Source organism: Strix aluco, chromosome 3 (assembly GCF_031877795.1).
Source record: "Strix aluco isolate bStrAlu1 chromosome 3, bStrAlu1.hap1, whole genome shotgun sequence".
Classification (NCBI taxonomy): Eukaryota; Metazoa; Chordata; class Aves; order Strigiformes; family Strigidae; genus Strix; species Strix aluco.
This window is the reverse complement of record NC_133933.1, coordinates 35,911,018-35,936,082: the sequence shown is the minus strand read 5'-3', so window position 1 is coordinate 35,936,082 and position 25,065 is coordinate 35,911,018. Positions and strand designations below refer to the sequence as shown.

The 25,065-nt window shown below is 43.7% G+C and overlaps 2 protein-coding genes across 4 annotated transcripts in view; one reads left to right on the top strand and one right to left on the bottom strand.

Annotated features, from left to right (window-relative positions):
• The first annotated feature begins 204 nt into the window (after positions 1-204).
• Positions 205-7,561, top strand: MRPL33 (mitochondrial ribosomal protein L33). 3 transcript variants are annotated; one of them, XM_074818098.1, is made up of 4 exons: positions 205-339; positions 1,741-1,759; positions 4,954-5,060; positions 7,247-7,561. In XM_074818098.1, the coding sequence occupies exons 1-4, from the start codon at positions 318-320 to the stop codon at positions 7,294-7,296; spliced, it is 198 nt and encodes a 65-aa protein (XP_074674199.1). In that variant the 5' UTR covers positions 205-317; the 3' UTR covers positions 7,297-7,561. The 3 variants fall into 3 exon arrangements, with proteins under 3 accessions (XP_074674199.1, XP_074674200.1, XP_074674202.1); XM_074818101.1 differs by lacking the exon at positions 205-339 and adding an exon at positions 1,135-1,209; XM_074818099.1 differs by lacking the exon at positions 1,741-1,759 and having other exon boundaries at positions 241-339; positions 4,935-5,060.
• The window catches only part of RBKS (ribokinase), a 69,888-nt gene continuing 52,307 nt past the window's right edge, over positions 7,485-25,065 (bottom strand). The window contains exon 8 of the mRNA XM_074818097.1: positions 7,485-8,754. Within this exon, the coding sequence (XP_074674198.1) occupies positions 8,581-8,754 (174 nt within the window). The 3' untranslated portion in view covers positions 7,485-8,580. The remainder of the gene's footprint in view (positions 8,755-25,065) is intronic.

The window sequence follows — 25,065 nt, the reverse complement described above, 5'->3', positions numbered from 1 at the left end:
CCGGCACTCGGGAGAACACAGGCAGCTCTTCCCGCCAGCTGGCCTCAGCCACCGGGCTCCCACCCTGAGCCCTCCCCGGTGCCACTACCCCGCCCCCGGCAGCCGTTAACGGTCGCCGCGCCCCGCCCACACACCAGCCACGCCCCGCGCGCGCAGGGGGCGGGGCCGGAGCCCGAGCGCACCCCACCAGGCGGGAAGGCAACGGCCACGCCCCCTGCGCCCCGGAAGCGCTTCTGGCGGGCAACTCGGAAGTGGCGGCGGCGGCGGCGGCGGCGGGGGAGGGGGCTCCCCGGGGCGGTTCTGCCGGCACCGGCGTTATGTTTCTCACGGTGGCGGCGTGTGAGTGGTGCAGGGAGGAGCGGAGCGGAGCGGAGCGGGGCGGGGCGGGGGGCGGTGGCAGGCGCGGGCCCGGCCTTGGAGGCGGGCGGGGGCCTGGGCAGTGGCGTGACCTGCCCTTCACCTCCTGTGGCCGCGGGGCCTGCGCCTCCCGGCAGGCAGCGCGTCGCCCCGGGACGGCCCTTCCCGGCGTACCCCGCGCCGCCTCGTGCCCGTGTGGGCGTGGGGAGGGAGCGGCCGTTGGAGGGCGCGAGGCCGGGGCGGGAGGCGGCCGGTCCCCTGCCCTCGGGTCGGCGGGGCTGCCCGTCCGTCCGTCCGCCCGCCTGCCACCGCCCCCGTTCCCCTGAGGAGATGGAGCCGACTGGGGCTCCGTAACCCCGGGGAGGGACGGGGCTGTCGCCCAGGGAGGGCGGCTTCTGTGGGGCAGAAGAGCAGGGCCCGTGGGAGAGGCCAAGGGGGTGTTTGTGAGCAGTGCCGCTGGCAGAGCGCTTGGCCCCTGGGATAGGGGCTGAGGTGGGGAACCTGAGGGAAGCGAAACTTGTGAGCCCTCAGAAGTGAGGTGAAGGAGCTTCAGCTCTTGAGTGGAAAAATGGGAAGTCTCTGGAGGGAGTCAGATGGTGGTGGGGAAAGTATGAGGTGAGAAATGCGCTGTTTGCGGTATCTGGATAAGCTTGGGGTGTGGTGAAGTAACGATGCAAGAGGAGGTTGGTCAGAAGCTCACGATGGCCTAAACAAGAATTGCATGGACAGGTTATAGATGAACAATTTTAAAAATTTTGGTGGTTTTTTTTTCATTTATGCTGTAGATTTATGATTATTTCAAATTCACTGAGCTGAGAGAAGAAAATAGTTCTGCCCATTTCATGCTATATGGTAGGTTAGATCAGGGGACCTAAAACCAGCCTTGTAAGATGGTTAGTCTCATCTGAGAACAGCTCCCTGGCCTCGTTTATCCTATGGCCCTGCAAACCTTTGTGTTGGCACTATGGGAGGAATCGGAGTGGGGGTGGGCGTAAGCAAGTAGGGGAGAGCGAGGCTGCTGTTTTCGCCCGCAGCGTTAGTTCATACCTGCCTTAACTGTGTATTCATCTGGTGAATTCATATTCAGCACCGAAGCTTTATATTGAAAACATCTGGAGGCTGCAGCAAGTGCAATCTGTGCACTAGGTGCTGTGTTTGCACAGACACTTATAAAGGCGGCATGATGGAAAAACGAGCAGGCAACTGGGAGCATGTAGATGGAAGGACGAGGGGCATTGTGACAATAAATCTCTTTGCACAATGTATCTGGGGCTATTGCAGAGGCAGGCAGTGGAAAACTTGATATCTTGCACATAAAGGAAACAAGATAAAATTATAACTGTTTCTTCTTTTTTTTCCTCCTCTTCATGCTTCAAAAAACAGTGGCCAAGAGCAAATCGAAGTAAGTGATGTTTTCCTCACTAGTTTCTGATTTCTGCTGCTACTCTGTATCTTTAAGTGACTTTACAAAATGTTAAGCTTCTCTAGAATTTTTTAATATAACAGAAGATTGCAGTCCTTGAGTTCTAGCTGCAGCCTCTCTGTCCTTCTGCATGTGTGTCTCTTCACAGGTAAGTACAAATGGTGTGAAAAATCCCTGAGGTTCTAAAATTGTAGCAAAGGCAGGTGTTGCCCTATGGGCTGTCGCGTTGAGCTCAGCTGTAATATCCAAAGGTCTCAGCGCAGGGGAAGCATGCCTCTGTGCTTTGTGATTAAAGAGAGGCTATAAATTATCCACATAATCTTCCTCTTGTTTACCTTTCATACTTTTTTAGCTGAGGAGGGCAAGCCGAGGTACAGCATGGGCCTTTGTTGTGTGTGGGCTGGCCTTTAGGCAGGTGCCGTGAACCTTTCTCATAGGCAGGGTGTAGAGTGCTTCCCAGTTGTAGCATGTTTGTGTTGATACGTGAGGAGCGGATGGGGCACAGTCAGTGCTCTGGGCATCTTGATTTGCTCTGTAGTTCAGCTCAGGAGATACGTTATGGGCTCTGGAAGAAACTTAGTCACAGTCCTTTGACCTGTAAATAAAGCTGATGTGTTTTAAGGGTTGGAAAGGAAGCAATATATACTTTTAGCACACCAGTAGTCTTACAGTGTGGATGCAAGGAGACAAGATCATCTGGAGAGAATGACTTAAATCCAGAATGCGATTTGTAAGAAAATTAGCTAGATGAATGCAAGGGGCTAAACCAATAGATGTATTTATGTGAATACATTCCTGTCTTCTGATTCTCAGCAATTGTATTCAGTGCAAGTGTATTACATTTGGCACTGCACAACCTTGGGAACTAAGGCCTTTGGTACACTTTCTGATTTTTTTTTCTTTTTTTTTTTTTCTTTCTTAAAATCAGCCCCCAGCAGAGCCAGTACCAATCACCTTCTGGGTTTGAAGGCATTCTTCTGTTACAGGATTTCTGTACAATTGTCAGGGTTTGAAATTAAGATTAAGTGGTTCCCAAGTATGTGCCTGGCAGGGAAGAGCAGTCTGACATCTCAGCATTCTACTGTTATCTGTTTGCAGAAACAAACAGCAAAGCAGGATGTTTTCACGAGGTGAAAAAGTAGCTTTTAAAAATGGTGTTGCTAATGTTAATATAGTGATTTATTATTTCCGCCCCCCCTCTCCTTTTCATTATTTCCTGATGTTCCTTTCTCTGTTCTCTGTATAGTCCCAAATATACTTCAGGAATATCATAGAATCACAGAATCATTCAGGTTGGAAAAGACCCTTGGGATCATCGAGTCCAACCATCAGCCCTACTCTACAAAGTTCTCCCCTACACCATATCCCCCAGCATCTCATCTAAACGACCCTTAAACACATCCAGGGATGGTGACTCCATCACCTCCCTGGGCAGCCTGTTCCACTGTCTGACCACTCTTTCTGTGAAAAATTTTTCCTAATGTCCAGTCTAAACCTCCCCTGTTGCAGTTTAAAGCCATTCCCTCTTGTTCTGTCACTAATCACCTGTGAGAAGAGACCAGCACTAACCTCTCTACAATGTCCTTTTGGTAGTTGTAGAGAGTGATGAGGTCTCCCCTTTGCCTTCTCTTCCTCAAACTGAACAGTCCCAGCTCCTTCAATCACTCCTCATAAGATTTATTCTCCAGGTCTTTCACCAGCTTCGTTGTCCTCCTCTGCACTCGCTCCAGCACCTCGATCTCTCTCTCATATGTATCTCCTTATATGTGTATATGTACACGGGGAATATGTTATCTCCTTATATTATTTATCCTTCTGTGCTCCCCTTGGGTTTTCTCCCCATGTCCCAGTAGCTTTCCCCTGTTCTTTTCTGCCTCTGCTCCTAGTCACATTTCTTCACCAGGCAGCAAGTTTGGTGAACAAGGTGTACTGTTCAGAAGGGGCTTGGCCTCAAATACGTGGTGCACAAGAATTTCAAGGCCTGGTCATACTGATACCACTGATTCCCCCAGAAAGGGGAAACTGCCCAGAAGCTTTGAGGAAGTGGGTGAGGTCTAGGGGAAGGAGTCTGTGCGGTTACTGGTGCTACACATCCCACCTGCAGTAGTGTACAGGAGAGGACAATAATTGGGGATAATCGCTAGACTGTGCTTGGTCAGTTGGTCTGCAGGAATCCAGTGTTTTTCTGTTTATTTTGAACTCGACAGTAAATGAGATTGCAAAGCTGAAAAGGAAAGCTCAGGGAAGTGCACTGGTCAGAGCTGTGCCAATGGGGAAGAATGGATGTCTCTTCAAGACAGACCATTTTTGTATTAGAAGCAGGAAAATCCAGTAAAATGAATTGAATGCCCACGTGCAGAGATGCATCCATCTCTTTATTGTAATGGAAGAGAAAGACATAATTTATGGACTGGTTAAAGGGTTTGACCTTTCTTTTGAAACTTCAGGAGATGCCCTGTGTCTGGGAAGTTGCGCGCATCTCGGCGTGCTTCCAGGCTGGGGGCCACGGGGGCGGCTTCCTCCCTCTCCTGGCTTTCCCTGCTCCCAGGGGCACCGCAGCTGCTGCCAGCCCGTCACACAAACCGAGGGCCTCCAGTGGGGAGGGGGTTCCCGTGGCCGGGTTAACATTGAGCCCTGTGTCTCTGGGGGGATGGATGGTGCCAAGGGGCCCTGCTTCTCCTTTTGCGTGCCTCTTGTTCCATCCTATCTGCTCGGGTTCCTCTCTGCATGTGGAAGTGATAGTCTGTGATACTGGCTTATCTACAGCCCGAACATCATCCTTCCTCTCTTGCCATTATCTTTTAAGCCATAGTGACTCAACTGTATGCTGATTTTTTTTTTTTCCTCTTTCTTTCATTCTTTCCTGTTTTTCTTCCTTCCCCCTCACTGTTTTGTGGAGGAGCTACTTCTCTCTGGCCTTGTATTCTGTTCAGGAGTTACTTAAGCTCAGTGCTGGAGCTTATGGTTTATAGTGGGCTCCTTGTTGTAAGTTTAGCGTATAGTATTGACACTCCCATCCAGAACATCCATCAAGTTGCGATGAAGTATCTCATGTGATTGTGCCAAATTGTTTATGCTAAAAGCCTGTCCGTTTGACTGTGCCCTGGCAGACATGTGGTGGGCCATTGCCATGCGCCTCTGCACTGACACAGAGACGTTTCTTGTGACTTTAGATACATTCTGGTGAGGATGAAAAGTGCGGCTGAGACAGGCTATGGCTTCAACGTCAGGAGACTCCGATTGCAGGAAAAACTGGTCCTGCTGAGATACGATCCCATTGGTAAGAGCTGGGGGAAGAAGTCAGCCTGCTTTGTATAAGCTTCTCTTGACGGTGTGGGGTAAAAGATTTGAATATAACAGGATTTTTCCCATCTAAGCAGAGTATGTCATAACACGTTTCATACTCAGATGACTGTACAGTTGCTGTTCTTCATGACATTCCAGTGGGAAGTAAACGTTGCCCTCATTTTACAGATTGTGGCAGTGAAACAAAGTAATGACTTACCCGACACATCGGTATTTGATGACAGCCATGCCACACGTCAGTGGCAAAGCAAAGTGACACAGGAGTTCTTTCATTCCGTTTCTTTGTGTGGTTTGCTAGACTGTGCTACCTCCAACAAGCAGCCATGAAGTTGCATCAATAGAAATGTTCTGTTAAGCTGCCATGGGTGCTCTAGACAATGAATTTTAACCATTGCTTACAAAATGGACTTTCTCTTTTAAAGAAGTAAACACGAGTTTGTCCTCCTTCACAAATGATACCGCTCTCCAGATGACAGTTTGTGGGTTCTTCTATGTTCCTCTGGTCCTCACAAATTTTCTCAGTTTAAGAATCTGATTTGTTGGGGGGTTATAGCACTTGCCAAGCTCCCTTTTGCTCACCAAGCTTTTTGAAAGGTGACTAAGAGCTCAAGTTTCCGGGCGAGGAACCAGTCTGCAGTTAACCTTAAAATGTTTAATTTAACGTTAAAAAGCTTAATTTGGGTAAACTTGGAATTTAAATCAGACCATGCTAGAAATGGCATGGCAGAGTTAACGTAGAAGAGGCTTATTTAAATCTATAAAGAAATGTATTAAGCAGCTCTAAGTAGGTAACATAATACGTGGCCAGTAGTTACGTGGTTCAGGCTTATTTTTTCTTATAATTCTGTTTTTGTTAGAGGACTAACCTTTTCATACTCAGATCTAACAGTACAGGAGCTTTATGGCAGGTGAGAGAAACCACCAGAGAAGCAGTGTGCTCTCAACAAAGCACAACCAGAGGTTGTGGCTCTCCTGAATTCCATACAGAAGGGGAATTGGAGATCACTGGGATTATTTTCTTGAGTAAGAAAAGTTTCAACTACTGCATCGAAACATTGTGCAGAGTGATCCTCCAGAAGCTTCGCAACTTGTAGGAAATGTGAAGAGATTGGAGAGCTCAGGCTAAGTAGCACTTCTGTTGCAGAACATGTAGTAGGTTGTTGAAGTACGAAATTGGAAGTAATTAAGAAAAAAAGCTCTGATCTTTGTAGCCTGTAGTAGAACACAAGTGAGAAATTGATGTGAGAAAGTGCTGCATGTGTGAAGGGAAGTAAATTTGAGTCTAGATACCAACTCACATCAGGAATATGTTAGGAAGCATTTTCACTTGGCATGCATTTTCACCTTATGTTTTGTACTTCTCAAAAACCTGGGACCTCCACAGAATGAAGCTTTTTAGCGAAGTAGTGGCAGTAGTGCCCAAGTTTCACTACCTCCTAACTGCAGCAACAGAATGTGTTACTAAGTTGCAGTATTTCTTAAAGCGAAACTTTCTTGTGGAAGCAGAGATTCTGTTATTGTGTGGATTGCTCTTGCGCAGCTTTCAAAGGAATTCATGTAATGAAGTTCAATCAGAACAGCGGTGCTTTTCAAATGGCATTGTAAAGCTTTATTTTTAAGTTGGTTTGGTTTGTTTTTTGTTTGTTTTTTTTTTTAGTAATGTATTGGCTATGCTTAACCTGTAGCTGAACTGACTTTGCTAACATCTGCAGAGCGTTGGAGGCAGGGTCAGTTTGTGCCTCCTCGAGAGAGCCGTCAGTTCAGTCAGTCTGTGAGAGCGACTGGATCCAGCTCATCATCTGTAGTTGTTTGGGCTCTGAAGTTGAGTAGTAGAAAGCAGTAAGAATCTATTTTTGTCCCTACATCGAGCAGCTGTGACTCAGAATAGTCACACAGAGCAGCTGTTGAACGTTTTCAGCCACTCAGATCCTGATACTTATTTTCACAGAGGTAAAATGGACCTCTTAGGAACTAAAAATTACGTGTGGTAAAGTGAAAGCACTTCTAAACTCCTTCAGAGCTGGTTAACAGCAGCGCTGTGCCAGTCAGTTGCTCCACACTCATTTAAGCAGCAAAGGCAGCCAGGAGAGAGGGATGTAGGCTTGTTGAATTGCATCTTAACACTTCAGGCTTCTTAACAGATTCTTTTTTTCCCTATAGCAAAACAACGTGTCCTCTTCACGGAGAAGAAAAAAATCCGCTCTATGTGAACAATGACTGGACTTGATTTATGCATGAGAGAGGACTGTTTGGGGGGAGGACGGGGTGAACACTGATTCAGAAATCGAGCAACATGGGCTGAAAAGAGAGGAAATGAACTGGGATCACCGTCTCCTGTGATTTGAAGGCCATTGTGAATAAAACAATGTAGAGAGAGAAAATTCTTAATGTCTGGGCATAGATCATCACAGTAACATTTATTTATCTTTTGAGTTATTTTTACAGTACTCAATTAAAAAAAAATTAAATAGCAAATCCCATTGTCTGTGTTTTCCATTGTGAAAGAGGCTGTAATCTTCAAAGGAACTATTGTTTTATAAGGCAATAAAAATTAACATTTTCCACAGCAGGAATTCAATGGCAGGATTGCAAGTTTTTCTAACCTACCAGCCACAGATTCAACAGTAGTGACCACGCATTGGTGTCATTCCTTGGAGGGGTAGTGTTGCACCAGCTCCTTCCTAGGAAAGGAAGAAGCAAGGGGAACCTGGTGAAGTAAGACGAGCTTTTGGATGAGCTATGACCACGGCTAAGAGGGCTGTATTCTATAAGAGGGCAGGTAAATAGGATGGATTTTTCACTCCTGGATTTTTGTCAAGCATGGGGAAAGTAGCTAGCTAATGTAGTTCCCTGATGTTTTTGAAAGTTTTTCTTCTTCAAGCAGCTCACCAACGTTTAGAGCAATATGGCTAGAAACATTTTTCAAAGTTTACCTTGGTACCACTCTCGTCCTCTTTCCCATTCGAGCACCTTCCACAGTCTGGCAGAGGGCAGCGCCGCACCCCGCATCTGTGGCAGGAGGGAGCAGAGGGCTCGGCCGGGGCTCGAGGTGTGCTGCTTTGTTACAAGCCAAATGCCAGCCTTGGTCTTTGCAGCTGAGGACTGAAGTTGCAGTCTCTAAGCTAACGCTCTGCTCCAGGTGCTGGCAGTGCACATCGGAAGTTCTGATAAAATCAAGTAAAAATCCTACCAGGAGGCCACTACCCTCCAGACGTTCCGCTGTAAACTCGGTGTATTTCAGTCGAGTGCATTGTGGGGGACGGCCACGAGCCCAGGGGTGGTGTGTGGGGCCAGAGAGACCTGCTGTGCTGTGTCTGAAAGAGCCGCCACCCTCACCATCTAACTTGTAGAACAGGAACTAATAGGATTTCTCAAATAAGGAGCAAAGAGACTTTCCTCGTGTTTCAGTCAGTAAAGGAGAACCTCGGTGCAGTCAGGAGAATAATGCTGTCTGGGATAAGATAAAATCAGTACACTGAGCTAGACAATGTCAATTAGAAAAGGTCCTGAGGCAAGTCCTTCCTGAAAGGATATGAAGATTGTGTCCCTGATGCCTGGACGCTCACTGATGCAACACAGTTAGACTTCCTGATCATTTCCTCCATGGGTAGCTTGGGATAGCAAGCCAGGTAGAAGGCCAGCGCTCCCACAAAACTGTCTCCAGCTCCCTAGAATAAAATAACAAACAAGTTTAAGTGTATTTGCACAGGGAAACAATTCAGATGCATTTACTGGAAAGACAAAAGTTGCAGCGCTGATTGCAGGAGTCAGGAAATTGTTCAGGAGTTGAGTTCAATTCACTTTTCTATGCCTAGAAATTCTGCCATGTTAAACCAAAGCCACAATACTATCTTTGTGCCGAGCTGTTGAATCAAGGCACACACTATAATATGGTTTAAACTTAAAGAAAAAGAAAAGCAAGTATGCTGCAGGTCAGCAACATGCTGTTATAAACACTGCTTTGAAACTTCCTGTTGTTGGAGTGTCTGACTTTGATTTCTCAACCTGAATGTTTCATTAAAGCTACTTTTCTCTCATTTAACTTCTGTTTTTCATAAAGGGCAGTGGTAGAAGGGACAGAGAAAAGGAGAAAAAACAATAAGCCATGTGGCCTGTGCTGTCTGTAAATTCCTAGTTGCAGAATGATATGTTTTGATGCCTCCAGAACTTAGCTGTTGCTCATTGAAAAGGTCCCACTGCAAAGCTCCATGTGTCTATCACATAAACCACTTATTCCTGGGGCAGGCTTTGCCACCTATGCTCAGTTTGATCATGGTGGTGGAGGACAGTGACATTTGCCTGGAGCTCTGGCAGCTGTGGCCCTCTTCAGCTACCTGTCCCCGGGCCGTGTCTCCCACGAGAGCTGCCCGACGCTCTGCCCGCCCCGCAGAAGCCCTCGGCAAGCAGGGAGCACACCTTGCCCAGAGTACGCCTGCCTTCCCCCTGCGGGTGCCGGCCGTGCCCCGGCTCGCTCGGACCCTCTCGCCCAGATACTACTAGTTCTGCTCTGATCCACAGGGACTGACAACTGTTTGATTCCCGAATGCTTTTTAACAATAACTTGTTTTGTAGTGTTCAGTGCTCTGTAGTGTCTCCAGCAACTGGCAAAATGAATCATTTTAAACTGGATTTGATAATTTCATTCCACAGTGTCCCTTCCCTCATCCTCCTGTAAAACTGGCTTTATTTCTAAGGCTAGACTGATAGCAATTCTTGTTGGTATCGTAAAAATGGTTGTAAGGTCCCCTTTTTAAAATCATACTTTTATACCACTAAAAGACACACTGGTAATATCTTACTTAATTCAAGAACCAGCATATGGACTATCTCCCCTGAGGGGTTTTGCCTCTGTAGTTGTAATAAATAGGCCCCAAGAGTCATGGGACAAGAGCAAAGGGCCTGGAAAAAGTTAGTTAAGATAGTTGAGCAAAGTTTCTAACTGGAAGTTAAAGCTAGGAAGTAATTTTCCAATTTTGAGTTTTAGTGGTTCTCAGTGTTAAGCTCCTGCTTACCCTAAAATCAGCTGCATGTAATATCATTCCGGCAAAAAAATACCACTTCCACAGAAATCTGTTCGTAATGTTACAAGCAGCTGACAGGGCAGAGCAGCGTGGGGACTGCAGGGGAACCCTAAAGGGGGTGAATGCAGGTCAGGGGCGCCCACGCTGTGCCCTTCTCCTTGCCCAGCCCTTCCACAGCAGCTGTTTGCAGTGGCGTGCCCAGTCAGGAAACTCCCTGCTTAACTCTTGCTTAGCCTGGACGCTGTCTTCCATCACCTTCACCGCGGGGTACGAGAGAGAGTATTGCCTGGCAAATTACAAGTTAATAAGCGACGCTGGACCCCAGCATGCAGCTGTAGCAGCACCTGTTTCAACAGTTCTGTATTCCTGAACATGAGGGGCAGGTGAAGTTTTTTATCAATTATTTCTGTTGGGCCTTTGTTTCTCTTCTGGTTTCCAGAGCGCTCCCACAATGGCAGGTGGAGCAGGAGCAGGTGACTGCTAGTTAAGCATTGCCAGTGTCCTTTGTCTGAGGCATAATACAAAAATCTCCAGCCCATCTCAGAGTTTATAATCTAATCGGTGGATGATTCATTATTAAAGCTATTTTGGTGCTGCTGTTACAGACAGAAGTAGAATTTCAGCATACAGATCTCTTATGCTGTAGCTCTAGCAGGAAGAACTTGTCATTTTTACATCAAGTATTTCTCATACAGTGATCACTGGGTAGTGGAAGTGGCCAAATACTATTTTAATGAGGAATACTCAGACTATCTGGTGTCAAACAGCATAAATTATTACCCGGCAGCAGCATGGAGCAGAATACCATCATTTTGATCATTTTTTTAAATGGAGGTAACTAAATACTGCTTCAAATAATTGCTGCACTGTTTGCTATTAGAGCAAAAAAAGACTAACTGCACATGACCCCCGTCTTAGTTGGGATGACGGTGAGATGGAAAGTAAGTTCTCCCTTCAACTTTACTGTGCCTCTCCCTTGTGAGTGATGGTCTGAGGTTGTGGACGGCTGCAGATCTCCCTTTTGGTGAGGCTGAACTATGTTAAATGACTACAAAGGTGGAAAAGGGGGTGAACAGCAGACTTCCATGCAGAATGGAAAAAGGTTCCCTAGTATTTTTTTGCAAGAGAAAAGATTATGGGATGACTGGAGAATATACAGAAGGATTTGATGCCAGTAAACTTTTGCTGAAATCCTTACTTCCTATACATTGACCGAAGCAGCCAGTATCTCTCCTACAGACCCCCAGGGTATCATAAATGCAGTTGTTGGTAAGTAAATGTCTTGGGGGGGGGGGGGGGTGGGGGTGGTTTTCAATATAGGAGCTACTACACTGATAACAGTGGCACGTATCAGACTGATTATGTAGATAACCTGTTCAACCTTGCTTCTGGTCTGTGCGGACATAACTGGTCAAACATGACTTAAAGAGTGATAGCAGAACTGATTCAGCTGCAAGGTTAGCTGCAGTAAGAACTATTCTGAGCCTACAGAAACAGACCTTCCCCCTTCAGTACTGTGGATTAGACTGCATTGGGTTTGGTGGATTCAGAAAAGGTCAGTACAGAGCAGAAGAAGGAAGAGGCTTAGAGCAAAATCAAGATTATCCAAACTCTGGATTAGCAAATACTAGCTTTACATTTAGCTGTTTCAAAACCTGCTATAAGTAAAAAACCCCAAAACCTACTTTGCAAAAATAATGAATTTTGAAAATGACCAGCGAGGTGCATTTATTCTGCCCACTGACAAAATATAAACATACAATATGTAATGTTACATTCTTCAGCATTTGCCTTCCAGGAATCCTAATACATTGCAGACTCTGAGATAATCCTCATATCCTTGAGTGCCTGGAGACAAATCATTCCATAATTATAAAAACATAACTTGTTCAACCTTTCTCTAAAGCAGGAGATGCTAGTTTGTATGAAATAAAATAAAGAATTGGATCAAAAAATTTGTCTGATATGGTGTGGCTAGTTCTAAAATGCTTATGTTATGGTTTTGGCTAAGTTTTATGGTTGTGAAGCAGTTTTGAAAACCTATTTATATTCTGTGCCACTAGTCTGGAAGGTCCTTGTTTTCCTGTGTGTCTGGAAAAGGGCATTTTTGTTTGTTACAATCCAGCATTGATTGAGATTCTGTGCCTCTAGAGAAGAGAAAACCCACGAAAACACTTCTATTTATACCTTAGCTTTTGTTAGTCCTGATTTGTCAGAAGCTGGTTCACAACTTTAGTATAACTATTTTTATACGATGCTGCCCTGAGAAGCTTTTTAAGGAAAGTGCTTTGTAAGTGGAAACTATATTGTTCAATGGTCTTTCCAGCAAGTAAAGCATTTTTCAATCAATCATGCGTAGAATAATAGGATGCGTTTCACTTATACAATAAGATGACTTGCTCACCAAAAAAATTTGGAGGTCAAGAGGCCAAACGCAGCAGTTGCACTGCCTTGTTGCAGGGCAAACCTCTTGCTCAGCCTTCGCCCTCCCAGCCTGTCCTTTTGGGCAAGAGTAATGGCATCCATGTAAGAACAGGATGGGGCTCTGGCTCCTGAAGCCTGACGTTGTTACTGAACCTCAGAAAACTCTCCTTGGGTGATCTTTCAAGAAGCCACAGTCCATGTACGCTCTGTGTATTACATGGATTCATTGCATTAAATACACTGTAAGAGCATGTTACCAAGTCCTAAAAGGAATTATGTGTTGTATAGCAGTACAAGAGGAACATTAGGCATGCCTGTAATGATCAATCCTTCGTTTAGTGAATAAATCAAAACATCACTCCAAAAGCTGTCAAAAACCGCATTATAATGTAGAATCAACGATATTGCTTGCAATGATGCTTATAGTCTCCTAGGAGCATTCACAGCAGTGCACAACGGAACAAAGCCTGAGGATTACACTGATTTAGTGCAGGCTAAATGCATGGCAATGCAGAGATGCCCAACTCTGTTGGAAGGAACTGGGCCCTGGAGAATTCCTGTTGTATTTATAGCACTCTATAACCGTGTGATACTGGATTATGCTAAGGATGTTATCGCTCTGTGTCACATCTGCTCAGCACTCCTTGCTGTACCCCTGCCTACGCTGTACCCGAACTACAAATTAGCCCCACGTAACACAAAAATATCTATCAGTGAAGACACTCACTATCCATTCCTCATAAGTGGGGAAAGCCTATGGCTCCCTACAAGAATCCCTGGGTTGTGCTTTGATGAAAGGTGCTTTTATGAAAGGTTACTAGTGGAACTGGGGAAACATTTCCAGCCTTCAGGATATATTCAGACACTCTTGTGCCAAGAGGGTCTATATCTCAGCTAAGAGATAATTTCAGCCGAAATGCTCAGGGAGTAAAATATCCCTTGGTAACAGTGGTTGAATCAGTTATACAGCCTTTTTTTTGTGTGTGTGTCTTTTTTTTTACGATTTCCTTCTCCCTTAAACAGCCCGTGTTTATCCTCTATGTGATGGAGAATGGTTTATTTCTGGAAATGTTACTGGTTGTTTCTTTGACTTATGCATTTATTTGCCTGTGCAATACTTTTATTTTGGGGGGGGTTTAATATTCTTCCCCCCATTTTTCTTCATATGTTTCCCTGGAGTGATGTTTTAGCAGTTTGAATTAAGACAGTCTTTAAATTAAACTAACCCCACTCTCTTGCAGCTCTCCTCAAATTAAACTAGTTTGATTATCTTCAAACTACTTCCTAAGCTCAAGGCCTAACAAGGGTGACAATTCCCATGGTGTCTGGGCTTGCTGGTCCTGTGTGGAAGGATTGCCGTCTTTGTAGGGCACCCCACAGATACTGGTGGGGCTCTGCATGGCTGTGCTTACAGGAGAAGACCTGTGGTCACAAACCCCTAAAACCTGAAATATTTGAAAATTACAAAGCGCAGTTATTCCTATATCTATGCATGAAGTTTTGAGCCAGAACAAAATGATAAAAAGTCCTTAGCATGGAACTACCAAATTTTGCAATAAAAACCAAATGAACTTGAAACAAATAGCAGGGCTCACCTTTTTAGGTCTAAGTTAGGCTTTAGGTGCAGACTAGATGGCACTGCAAAGCTACCTGGCTCGAAGATAACACTGTGCCCCAGACCTTTAGGGTCTGGATCCACAACTGCATTACTGTGCTTAATCTGTGCTCTGGTAACTGAGTGGTTCTGTAGTCTTGTCATGAAGACAAGCTAGAACATGTTATCCTAAGCCAAAAGAAAATATTTAGAGAGAATCCATGGTAGTGGTGCTTGTCTGTTCCTTTCTTCTTCCCCTCTGCCTTCCCAAACACACACCGACGCTGTCTGATGTGGTCTGCACGCTCCAGACCAAGTCACACGCTGCTGCCCCACCATAGGCTCCTTCCTCCCAGCCACGTGCAGAATAGCTATATTCAGGCGCTGTTTAACAACGGCGGGAGGTGTAAGCTAACACATTTTAATTTGCATTCCCTGTAGGTTGACAGTGCACTCTTAATTCCAGTGATTCAGACTGCAGTTTCATAATAGGCTTAAGCCAATCCATGGGTATGTTATTGCTGAAAGGCTCAGTCCCCACTCATGTTTTTATCCTTGTCTCACATTCCCACGCCCTCCCCTACATCAGATCTAGCACTCGTGTGGCCAAGCAGCGAGGCAGATCAGTTCTTTGATCCGTCTGAAGACTAAGCCAGCCAACACTGACCAAGAAACATTAGTTTCCACCCAGATCAGCAAGCTGCTGTATTACCACATGACAGCGAGTCCAATGCAAAGGAGAAAGAGGTTAGAAACACTCCTTTCAGCAGCAGCATGATCTTGGATCAGCTTAAGCCAACTGTGAAACCTCACCCTCAGTCAACACCAAGCAATTCATTAACTCAGTTGTGTATCCAAGTCCTAATACTCCGACTCCTCGTTCACACAGGGAAAACCGCCTGTTCCACTTTTCCCCCTGTACCCTGTGGGCTCGGACCACAGGAATGAGGGAACGATCACGCTTACTTTCTGTATCTTTTCCAGACTCTGTTCTAGGAAGCCGTGGGAAGGAGCAATCCCTGAGTTTCTTGCATTTATGTTCCATCGTACTTACATAGCCATGCACGGGGAAAATTTCTTGCTCACTTACTCAAGCTGAACAAGGGCAGCATGTCATCTGGTCTTTCACACGTCTTGAGAACTTAGAGGTAACTAAACTACACCCACTGTAGACTATGAGTTGGGAAACATCAAAACCAAAGCACACCACACAATGCCTCACATCAGCTGTCAGGAATTTTTACCCACTTCCTGACAGATTTCCTGATGGTTCATTAACAGTGATTAATCAGCCTGACCGTTAACCCCCTGCATTCCTGAGAGATTAATCTCGATACAAGGCCTCCTGCATGCATTTTCTTTCCTTTCTGAAACATCCTACTACATTAAGTTATTCACTGTTTCTAAAAAGATCAGTGACAAGCATTACAGATGCATGAATTCCCCTGAAAAGTTATCTGGTTTGTGGTGAATGTTGGAAATAAAACATACAACATTCACAACTCTGCGATTTTTAATTTGTATGTCATCTAAAAAGCACAGCTGAAAGTATCTAGAGATGTGGCAATATCACACAGTCCTGTTTTACATTTCAAAGCCCCTATACAGCATCTGTTTTGAAGGCAGGTAATAGTGCTCTCATTTCACATGACACATGGAAAATAAACCAAATTTAAGATGAAGGATGTTAAGAGCACCCACTATGAGACATCTGTGGGCTGACTCCAGAGCTCTTGAACTTGCACAGACTTTAACAGGAGTCACATGAATATATCCTTCGAAAATGAGGCACAGCTTGGGAACCCCAAAACTGAGGTATCCAAAATTAGTTAAGTGGACCTCCACGAGTTGCCCACAGCTCTGCTAGACTCAGTCTGGATCAGAACAGAGGAGCTGCCACCTCGCTGTTCACAAGAAAAATACTGCAAGGTGTCTGTGAGGTGATGGCTTTCTCTTAGTGCACACTGACGAAATCTGGGAGAAGCATGGGAGAGCTTTGTTCTGCCAGGTAATAATATTCCAGTATGCCATTCAGCACCGGGGAAGAAAGTTATTCTGTGTTATACACTAACCTCAGAAAGCCAACAAAGCATTCACCCACAGGGAGCACTCTGTTTTCTGAATCATCGAAACAATTCCGTGTGATGATGCTCATATAAACTCCTTTCAACTCCAGATAGCATTAATGAGAGGTGATGAATTTATTTCTTTCTTACACAATGGAGTAAGAGCACTGAACCAGGAACTCCACACACTGTTCTGAAAACAACAGATCCATGATGCTGAACCTGTGAGATTCCTGTCAACCAAACAATTCACCACTACTCTGATTCCTATGCTACCAGAGTTATAGATATTTTAGCAAGGAATATTTCAATTTAGGATACACTCCTGTGTAAATTTTTAGTTTAAGTTTCAGTTAGCTTTTGCCTTGGTACCTGCTTCTTCCCTGGTTTCACACTTGAGCTATGATCTGTGACCTCCTTTCATTTGATCTGGAAGTTCATACCTCACAGAGAAACTCAAAACCATCAGAGGAAACCCTCCACACTTGTATTTTTGCTGGAGTGCATATAGAAAACTTATGACATACAAAGCACAGTACTAGAAAACTCTCATTACACTTCAGCTCAATAAAAAACTCTCCAGTGGCACTCTTGCAAAGAACAGCATATATACCAAGATGTGTCAACAACAGGGAAGCATGCAGACATTGCCACTAACAGAAATAAGATAGACTTTCAGTTGAACATGCTACAGGAGCTGTATCTACCTTCTCCAAAGTTTGAACTTGCATGGAATCAGTCGTGATTGAAGCTCAGCCCTAAATATAGCAGCTCCTCAGGTTGAGTCGTACTTCTCAAACTGGTTTATCAAGCCTCAACAACACGCAGCTACTCTCTTACTCTAATGAAAAGCCTCACTTATCTCACTTCCTTGAGAAGTACTTCACTCCCTTCATTATTCATGTCACACTCATGCCAACTTGTAATTTCTTCCTAACAAAGCTCACACTTATGTGTTAATTCACAAATTTCATTTAATGAACAAATGAAACAAGAGCCGAAGCCCTGCCCAGAATACATCACGTTATTCTGATAGTAGACTGCAAATACTGGCAGTGGGTTTCCCTTCCAAACAGTGAGCTCCCCAACCAGGAGAAAACTAGCCAAATTGTCACTGAGTGTGTTACCCGGTATCACGTCAGGGGCTGACATGGCTTCAGGACCCCATAATCCAACAGCCAAGTCAGAAGGGGGAAATCTTCTTGCTGGGCAATTTCACTAGCCACATGTGTTTTTTTCTCTCAGACTGAAAATGCCAAAAGACTCTCAGTGAACCCATGTAATCTGACGAGATGCACTCAGAATGACACAACTGCCATCTCGCCTGGAATTGATCAAAAAAACATTCTTTTTTTGCACGAAAGCTCCATATGCTCAAGTGCCTCTTTCAAAACCACAGCATCTAGCCTTTGTTGGCTGGCCACTGCTCCCGCCTACCTCTGAACTACATATCCTGGAGGGAAAAAAACCCAACAAACTTCAGGAGGTTTTTTTGTCTGAGCTCACTCTAGCATTGTCCTCTTGCCAGCTCCCTGCATTCTTTTTCCCACTGAGTTTGTCTAATCTTTTTGATGAGTACTCGAGCTGTATCTCTGCTCTCTAAGTTCAGCTAGATGTGACCTACAAGCCAGAACTGCTGCTCTGCTCTAGAGTATTGTTCTCTGCTACCCACCCACTCTGTTGTCCGTAATCTGTGGGGCAGGCATGCAGAAAACAGGGCTCCCACACCTCGCTCATGGTGTTGTGCAGTAGGTGAGCGCTGCTTCTGACAGAAAGGCATCCTCTGTGAATTCCCTGTAAAACGGATCTTTCCAACGAACACACTGGCTGCTTAATGATTTCAGTAACAAAATCACAGACACCAGCAAAGAGGCATGAGCTTCCAGAGACTCTCCTTACCTTTTCCCTGTATTGCTGTGTCTATTTGTGCTTTGAAATGAATAAAACCAATACTCCTTATAGCCATCTGGGCAGTTGACAAACATTGCTGCCAGAATTTGGGAATCTGGTTTTCTACAGCTGAGTTGTTCTAGAATAGCTGGTTTTATATCTGCATGTCTATCTCTACACACAGAGACACAAAACAAAACCCTGAGAGAAGTGACAAAATCACTACACTCTACTGCAAACTGGCTATTAAAGACATTCCTGTAGGTTACTGCCATCAGTCACCAAAACTTATGGTTTTAGTTTCCTTCCATTTGTCTAGTTGAAGCTTTAAAATATATTCTGTCCATGGGACGGGCTGCTAAAGATTAACTCCTTTATTCTTGATAAGAAACAAAACTTCCTGCATATTCTGTGGTTAGAATTTGCAAAAGTAAGAAGCCTGATTTCCCCACTATTCTCATTTCTCTGTTCTTGTTCTTTTGAAAACCTAGTTATGCAATATCACTGACCCAACGCAAACCTTTCTGGTTTCTGTAGTGACCAAAATTACTTGGCAATGAAAACTCTGTTGGGGGAAATCAGGCCTTAGTTCAATATCAACATTACTGCAAGTGGCACTTCTGGGTAACTAAGTAGGCAAGGGGCTCCAGAGCCAGGTTTGCCCTCTCTCTCACCATAGCCAGAACTGATGTGAACAAAATGAGAAGAGTAGGTTACATTCCACAATAGACAGGATGATACCTGGTTCTGCAGAGTCTAGCTTTAAAGAAGAAAAGGAGGCATATGACATTTGTAGGCTAACCATAAATGCAAGAGGTAAAAAATGATGAGGAGTTTGGCCAAGAATATGCTGCACTATTACACAGCGGATCACATTTTCAACTTCCTACAGCTCAGGCCAGAAAAAGATACTTGGGAAGGTGACGCTCTGGATGTGCCAGAAGCGCCAGCTTCCACTAGCTATTTTTAACTGCAGGAATTTAATTAGAAAGGATAGCTGCACACAGTTGGTCTTCCTTCCTCTCCATCCTTTGTGCAACTCAGACCAGAGTGCTATGCACCATTACGGCTGACACTGTCTTGTGTGCATGCATTGGCGACCCAATATCCACTCCAAACACAGGGTGAGCTACATACCAGGACTGAACATCCTCTTGGAGGAGACCCTGTGCTGGCTTCATCATAAAGACAAGAAGAGTAAGACAAATCAAGAAAAGGGATGCGGCATGTTCTGCTGCAATGATTTTGACTTGCGCTGCAAGCCATAGTTAACCCAAGAGAAGCAATAAAAGGCTCATTTCCTACTCTGCTCTCAACCTGTATGAATTATACCATTGTTTCCTTTACTAAAGCATCCCAGAAGTGAGATAGCACAAAGATAGATCCAAGATATTTCTGAACTCAGCTTCCCTAGACCTCAATAGAACGTAATCTCAGGCCCAGATGTTGGATGCTGTATGCTTCATGTGTTCTGGACCCCAAACAAAACATTTGAGTTGGTGCATAAATGCTGCCAGCGCCCTACCTTTTTCTGTCCAGAACAATCAAGTGGGTTAACTTCCAACCTGGAATATTTCTCAGTATGACAGTAGTGAACCCAAAGCACCTGTTTTAGCAGCACATCTCCACAAACCCCTTATGGCCTCTTCAAGAATCATCCAATGCAAAGCAACTCTGCACTGCTATGTACCTTCTCATTTACATGGACATCTACAGTGATGTCCAGTTCTAAAAATGAGACAGCTGATACCCTGACAAAATTTTTCCTCCAGTCCTAATTGTCTTTGAAGAGAAGCACAGAGAATAAGTTATGGTTTTATGAAGGGAAGCAGGTTCACTTGCCAGTGACAAGCCAGTCCCTGAGGGCTTTTGTTCCCCACCTACAAAACAGCAGTAAGAATACTACCTTACCTCGTGTTGTGAGTATAGAAGTAGTATATAATGTAAGGTGCTTAGGAACTTTATGTATATGTATACACATATATGGAGCAAAGCTGTAGGACACAATGGGACAAAATGTCATGACCTGATACTGATGGTGTGTAGCGAAACCAAACAATTTTTTGTATCACTGAAGTAACTGAGACAGAAATTCAGCTTAACTTTAAGGTTTTTGTTGCCTGGCACCCTGCAATCTTAGAAGGGGCTTAGAAAACTAAATATTGGCTTTAATCTTCTTGTTATTCTACATCTTCATTAAGTATCCCCTTGTAATTTAATGCAATTTGTGGCAAATGCTAATAGTGCTTTGGGCCCACTTCTCCCTGTCAGCTGTATCTTTGTTAAATTATGCATTTCCATCTGGAAAGAAACTGTACAGGACTGTAGGCTCTCTTCCACTTAGAGTCAGGAATGGAGAGGGATTTAATTAGATGCTCCATGGTTGAGAAAAGGACTAGAGCAAAGCCTGGGTGGTCTGTGGAATCTTCCACTGGAAAACAAGGCTGCAAATTGTTCTGTACAAGCCTGCTTCTGTTTGCTCGTTTTGTTTACATTGTTTGTTCCTACAGATTAAAATAGACAGTTACTAGGCAGATAAACAGTGTTTCCTTCCATGACAATGTTGTCTAGAAGTTAAGAGACTAGTATGGGACAATATATGCCTGTGCTTCATTTTTGGCTACATCACACCAACTCCCTATGTATCTTGGAGCAGGACATTTTTAGCTAGCGCTTCAGAGCACCTAATCGCTAACATTTTTGTTCCATTTTTCTTATCTGTAAATGGGGATAATACAGCTTTCTGCTCTCAAAGGGGAAAGAGGGCACATCCAGCTTGCTCCACCTTTTCTCAGTTGACTGCCAGTGCAGAGGGACGCAACTCTTGCAATTCCTCTCCTCACTGGATACCTGGATACCCTTAGGCCACTGACCAAGCCTTCAAAAACTGAAGTGTCTTTAGAAGACCTGAATCAGAAGCAGAAACTTGTGATGAGCCAAGCAATTCTCATCTACACTTAACTGTGAGTCAACTCAAATGCAGTGATTTCAGTCATGTGCCCTTTCACAGTTGAGCTGAACTTCAGAACATAATAGATGCAGCTTTAAATAGATTTACAGTGCAGATTGCTGATTGGAGTGTCTGGCAGATTAACTTATTCCTCATGGTTTTTCTGTTCCAAAATTCAATGGATTCCATATTTGTAAAAGAGGGAATGCAGAGGGCTAAGTCAGAAAGTGGGCTATGACTGGAACTGAACTTATTTATTAACCTATTTTGGTTGCATGTTAAAGAAAGGAAGCTATTATGCTGTCAGTTTGCGGGATGTTAATGGGAGCTCTGGGCATAATTACTCTGTGTTGGTGTGTGAATAAACCCCACTGATAGATAAGCTGTTTGCCCGACAGTAACTTTTTATCTTTCCTTGAAAAAGAAAGAAAAAGAAAAAGAAAAAGAAAAAGAAAAAGAAAAAGAAAAAGAAAAAGAAAAAGAAAAAGAAAAAGAAAAAGAAAAAGAAAAAGAAAAAGAAAAAGAAAAAGAAAAAGAAAAAGAAAAAGAAAAAGAAAAAGAAAAAGAAAAAGAAAAAGAAAAAGAAGAAAAGGAAGGAAAAAAAGACGACTTTGCCCTTTGTGGTCACTTTACTCCTTCTTGCTACATCCTTGGGTAGGAAAAGGTTAAACACTCGACAACATTTTTCTCTTCTTAGCAAGTTAGAGAACTGTACATCAGACACATTGTCTGCCAAATGCTTCATTTACTACCAGCTGCATTTTTACTTTGTTGAGAGATAGCTGAAATAAAATCACTGTTCTTTGTGCAAACGGCATGCTAAATAATGTACGGCTACAAGATTATTAAATAGCAAAGGCATTTGATAATATTAGAGTCAACCACAAGTCCCACTTCTGCTGATGCACAGAATTTTGAGTAATTAGTCATTGCACAGAGTGTTGTATTTATATCCCCTTGAGCCTCAGACGTTAGGCCACAAAGTCAGGAGACAAAGAATTGCTGTTATTAGGAGGACTGTTTTGGATTTATTTATATTCTACGGCTTTATTTCAGTGTCCACTTCACTCCTCTGGCTCAGGCTTCCTCCAAACCAGAGATACAGCTAAGTCAGAGAATTTTAGTGTAAACCATATTTTTACAGACAAGACCTCTCAACTTCAAGCAGAAGAACTTCAATGAGTTTGCAAAGCCCCCAAAGAAGCACAACTGGCCTGAGGTTACATGACAAGCCTGGGAAAAAGGCCTCCCAGGTTCCATTCTGATCTCTAACAGACTTCTCATGGTTTATATGCAATACATTAATTGCAGCTCGAATTTATGGACAGATAAACTGGGATACAAAGAAGACAAGTAACTCTCCCAAGGATTTACAGCAAGTCTTTTGCAGAGCCCTGGAATTCTTACTCAGTCCTTTGTTCAAACGGCTAAACCACACTGCCTTCTTTAGACCACAATTACTGCACAGGCCTGAATACTGTGACATATCTAAAATTATATAGCTATACACTTGTATGAGGCTTTATTAAAATAAAGATTGTGTAACATCTTCAGCGTTCAATACAAAGCTGCTCAGTGAGCACTCCACTGCTTAGACAGCCTTTTTAATTCTCTCCTATTGTAAAGGAGCCAGATCTAATATATTATAATAAGAAATCAGAGAGAAACTTAATAGGATTTGAATACAAACATCTGATGACAAATTCATATTGTAGCAATGAGCCTTCATTTTGCAGAACTGACATGAAAAAATAATGGTAACATTTATGATTATGACAAATAGTATTTATCATCTGTCTCTGTGAATGTCATACAGAGAAGGACTATATGGAATAAATCATACACTCATGTCAAATTTCAGGCATAACCGAGTAGATTAAATTTTGAATTTTATCATGTCTCATAAATTAGTTTCCTGTTTATAAGCATGGCACCTCAACCTGTGATCTCCTTAGCTTCCCTCAGCAGGTTGTGCACTCTGTATCTGAAAAGCACAGCCACACAGGGAAAATGTGGGTAATGTAAGAAAAGATATGGAAAATTTAATGATTGTGCTTAGAAATATTGTGAAGCTAAACATTCTGGGTTCTCCATGAGACTTAAAATGGAAACCATGGACTTGCTGTGATTACTAGGGGCACCATTGTGAAAAGTGATTCCAAATTTTCATTTAAATATTGTGTGCTCAAGTGTCTCCATTTGCCTTTACAGAGAATACATCCATGCCTAAGCCAGATATGCAGATGCCTGATCTGATTGTGAGTGTGCTAATGCAGGGCTTCTGTGCACACAACATTGGCATGTGTAAACCTAGAGATCAAGTAGAAGCTGATGATATTAAGCAGAGCAACGGTACTATGTATTTAAAAGACCAGATGGGATGGAAATTAGAAGTTCACTCTAACTGATGCAAGCATGTGTGGACGTTATTCAGTATCTTGATCCAAACTGGGGTCTGGAGTAAACCAGAGGTTACAAAAACAAACTCTAAAGTACTTCCCTCTCCAAAGTGACCTCTGTGCTGCAAACTGGAAATGGGGGGGTGCCAGTGAGGCAGCTCTGGCTTGCTTAGTCAGAGAGCACCCCATTTTCTATTAATGCCCCCGTGTAGGAGAGATTCTGCCTGTGCCAACCCTTCAATTCGAAAAATGGATCCTAGACAGGACACCCCACCTTCAACTGGAAGGCGCAACCACAGTAAAAGGCAAAGGTCCGAGCCCCAGGGAGCAGCCCCACAGCCAGCAGACATGTTCCAGCCTGCCGCAGCCACTGACCACCAGACTGCCCTACCTCCAGAGGAGGCCTGGCACAGACAACCCTCTAAAGTCCAGACCCCAAGTAACGTGGAGTTCCACACAGCCCGACTGCCTCTGCAAAGCCCACCTGCACATACCAAGCCCTAGGCAGGCCTCTGGCAGTACCTCAGGCACTCGACTTGGTCCCCAGCTGCCACTTGAAGTGCTCGGCTCTGCAAGATCCCATAGTGCTTTTTTGCAAAATGGAAGGGAACTAATCTCACCGCTGGCCAAATTCCAGCTTTGAGTAATTACATTCTTCTGACAAATTTTCCTTGGCAGTTTCAATGGAATATAATTAGTAAATGTAAATAGATGTAAATAGTGCTGTAAATTACACTTTGCATGATTGTCAGAAGCAGAAGGGGAGAGCGAGGGTGAAGGGGCAAAAAAAGCAGAGCTTCATTCTCCAATATGGACGATGTTGTGGCCTTCTCTGCCATCAGACTGCACGTCTCTGCCAGGACAGCGCGTTCAGGGCTACTGCAGCAGCAGATGCCACGATCCAGATTCATCGTGTGGTTCATCACACAGATTATCCACTTCACCTCGTGTACAATTCTGACCTGACGGTGTTCGGTCATGTCCCACAGCTGTGTTCGCAAGCAGCTGCTGTGTTCCACCTCAGCTGTGCTTCTGCTTCAGCAGCAGGCAAACTGCTTCACACACAGACACATGCAACTGCAAAATGTGTGTATATGATATTATTGTTTTCTATGAAATGCTTATCAAATTTGTGAGTGGTTTATGAAACCTTCTGCTACCAACTGAGTAAGTGTCATATAAATGGAATTATGTAATTACCCTTCATAGTTATTTTAATGTAGTGTCATGTATTAGTTTCACCTAAAGTGGAAACAGCTTCTTGCAAAAAATAAAGTAAATGCATATATGTAACTTCATGTAGTCAAGTAGATTTAAAAGCAACTATTTCAAGTAATGAAAATAATTATAATGTGTATTTTTCTTATATTATCTACATGTTAGTACTTTTTTATGTGTCAAATGTCTCTTACATACATCATCTGCTTCAAATACAAATTGATATGCCTAGTGGGCTTAATCAGATATTTCTTTCTTTCATAAAGAAAATCTGAGGATGATTTTTCAATAATTCACCTATTTTTATTTTTATTCAAAATTTGCATATAGAAAAATAGCTAGCAGAAACTAGTAAAATGAAGGGAAAGTTTATTTTCTTACAAAAGCTTGTTGCACTATTTAGCTATAACAGGAGAA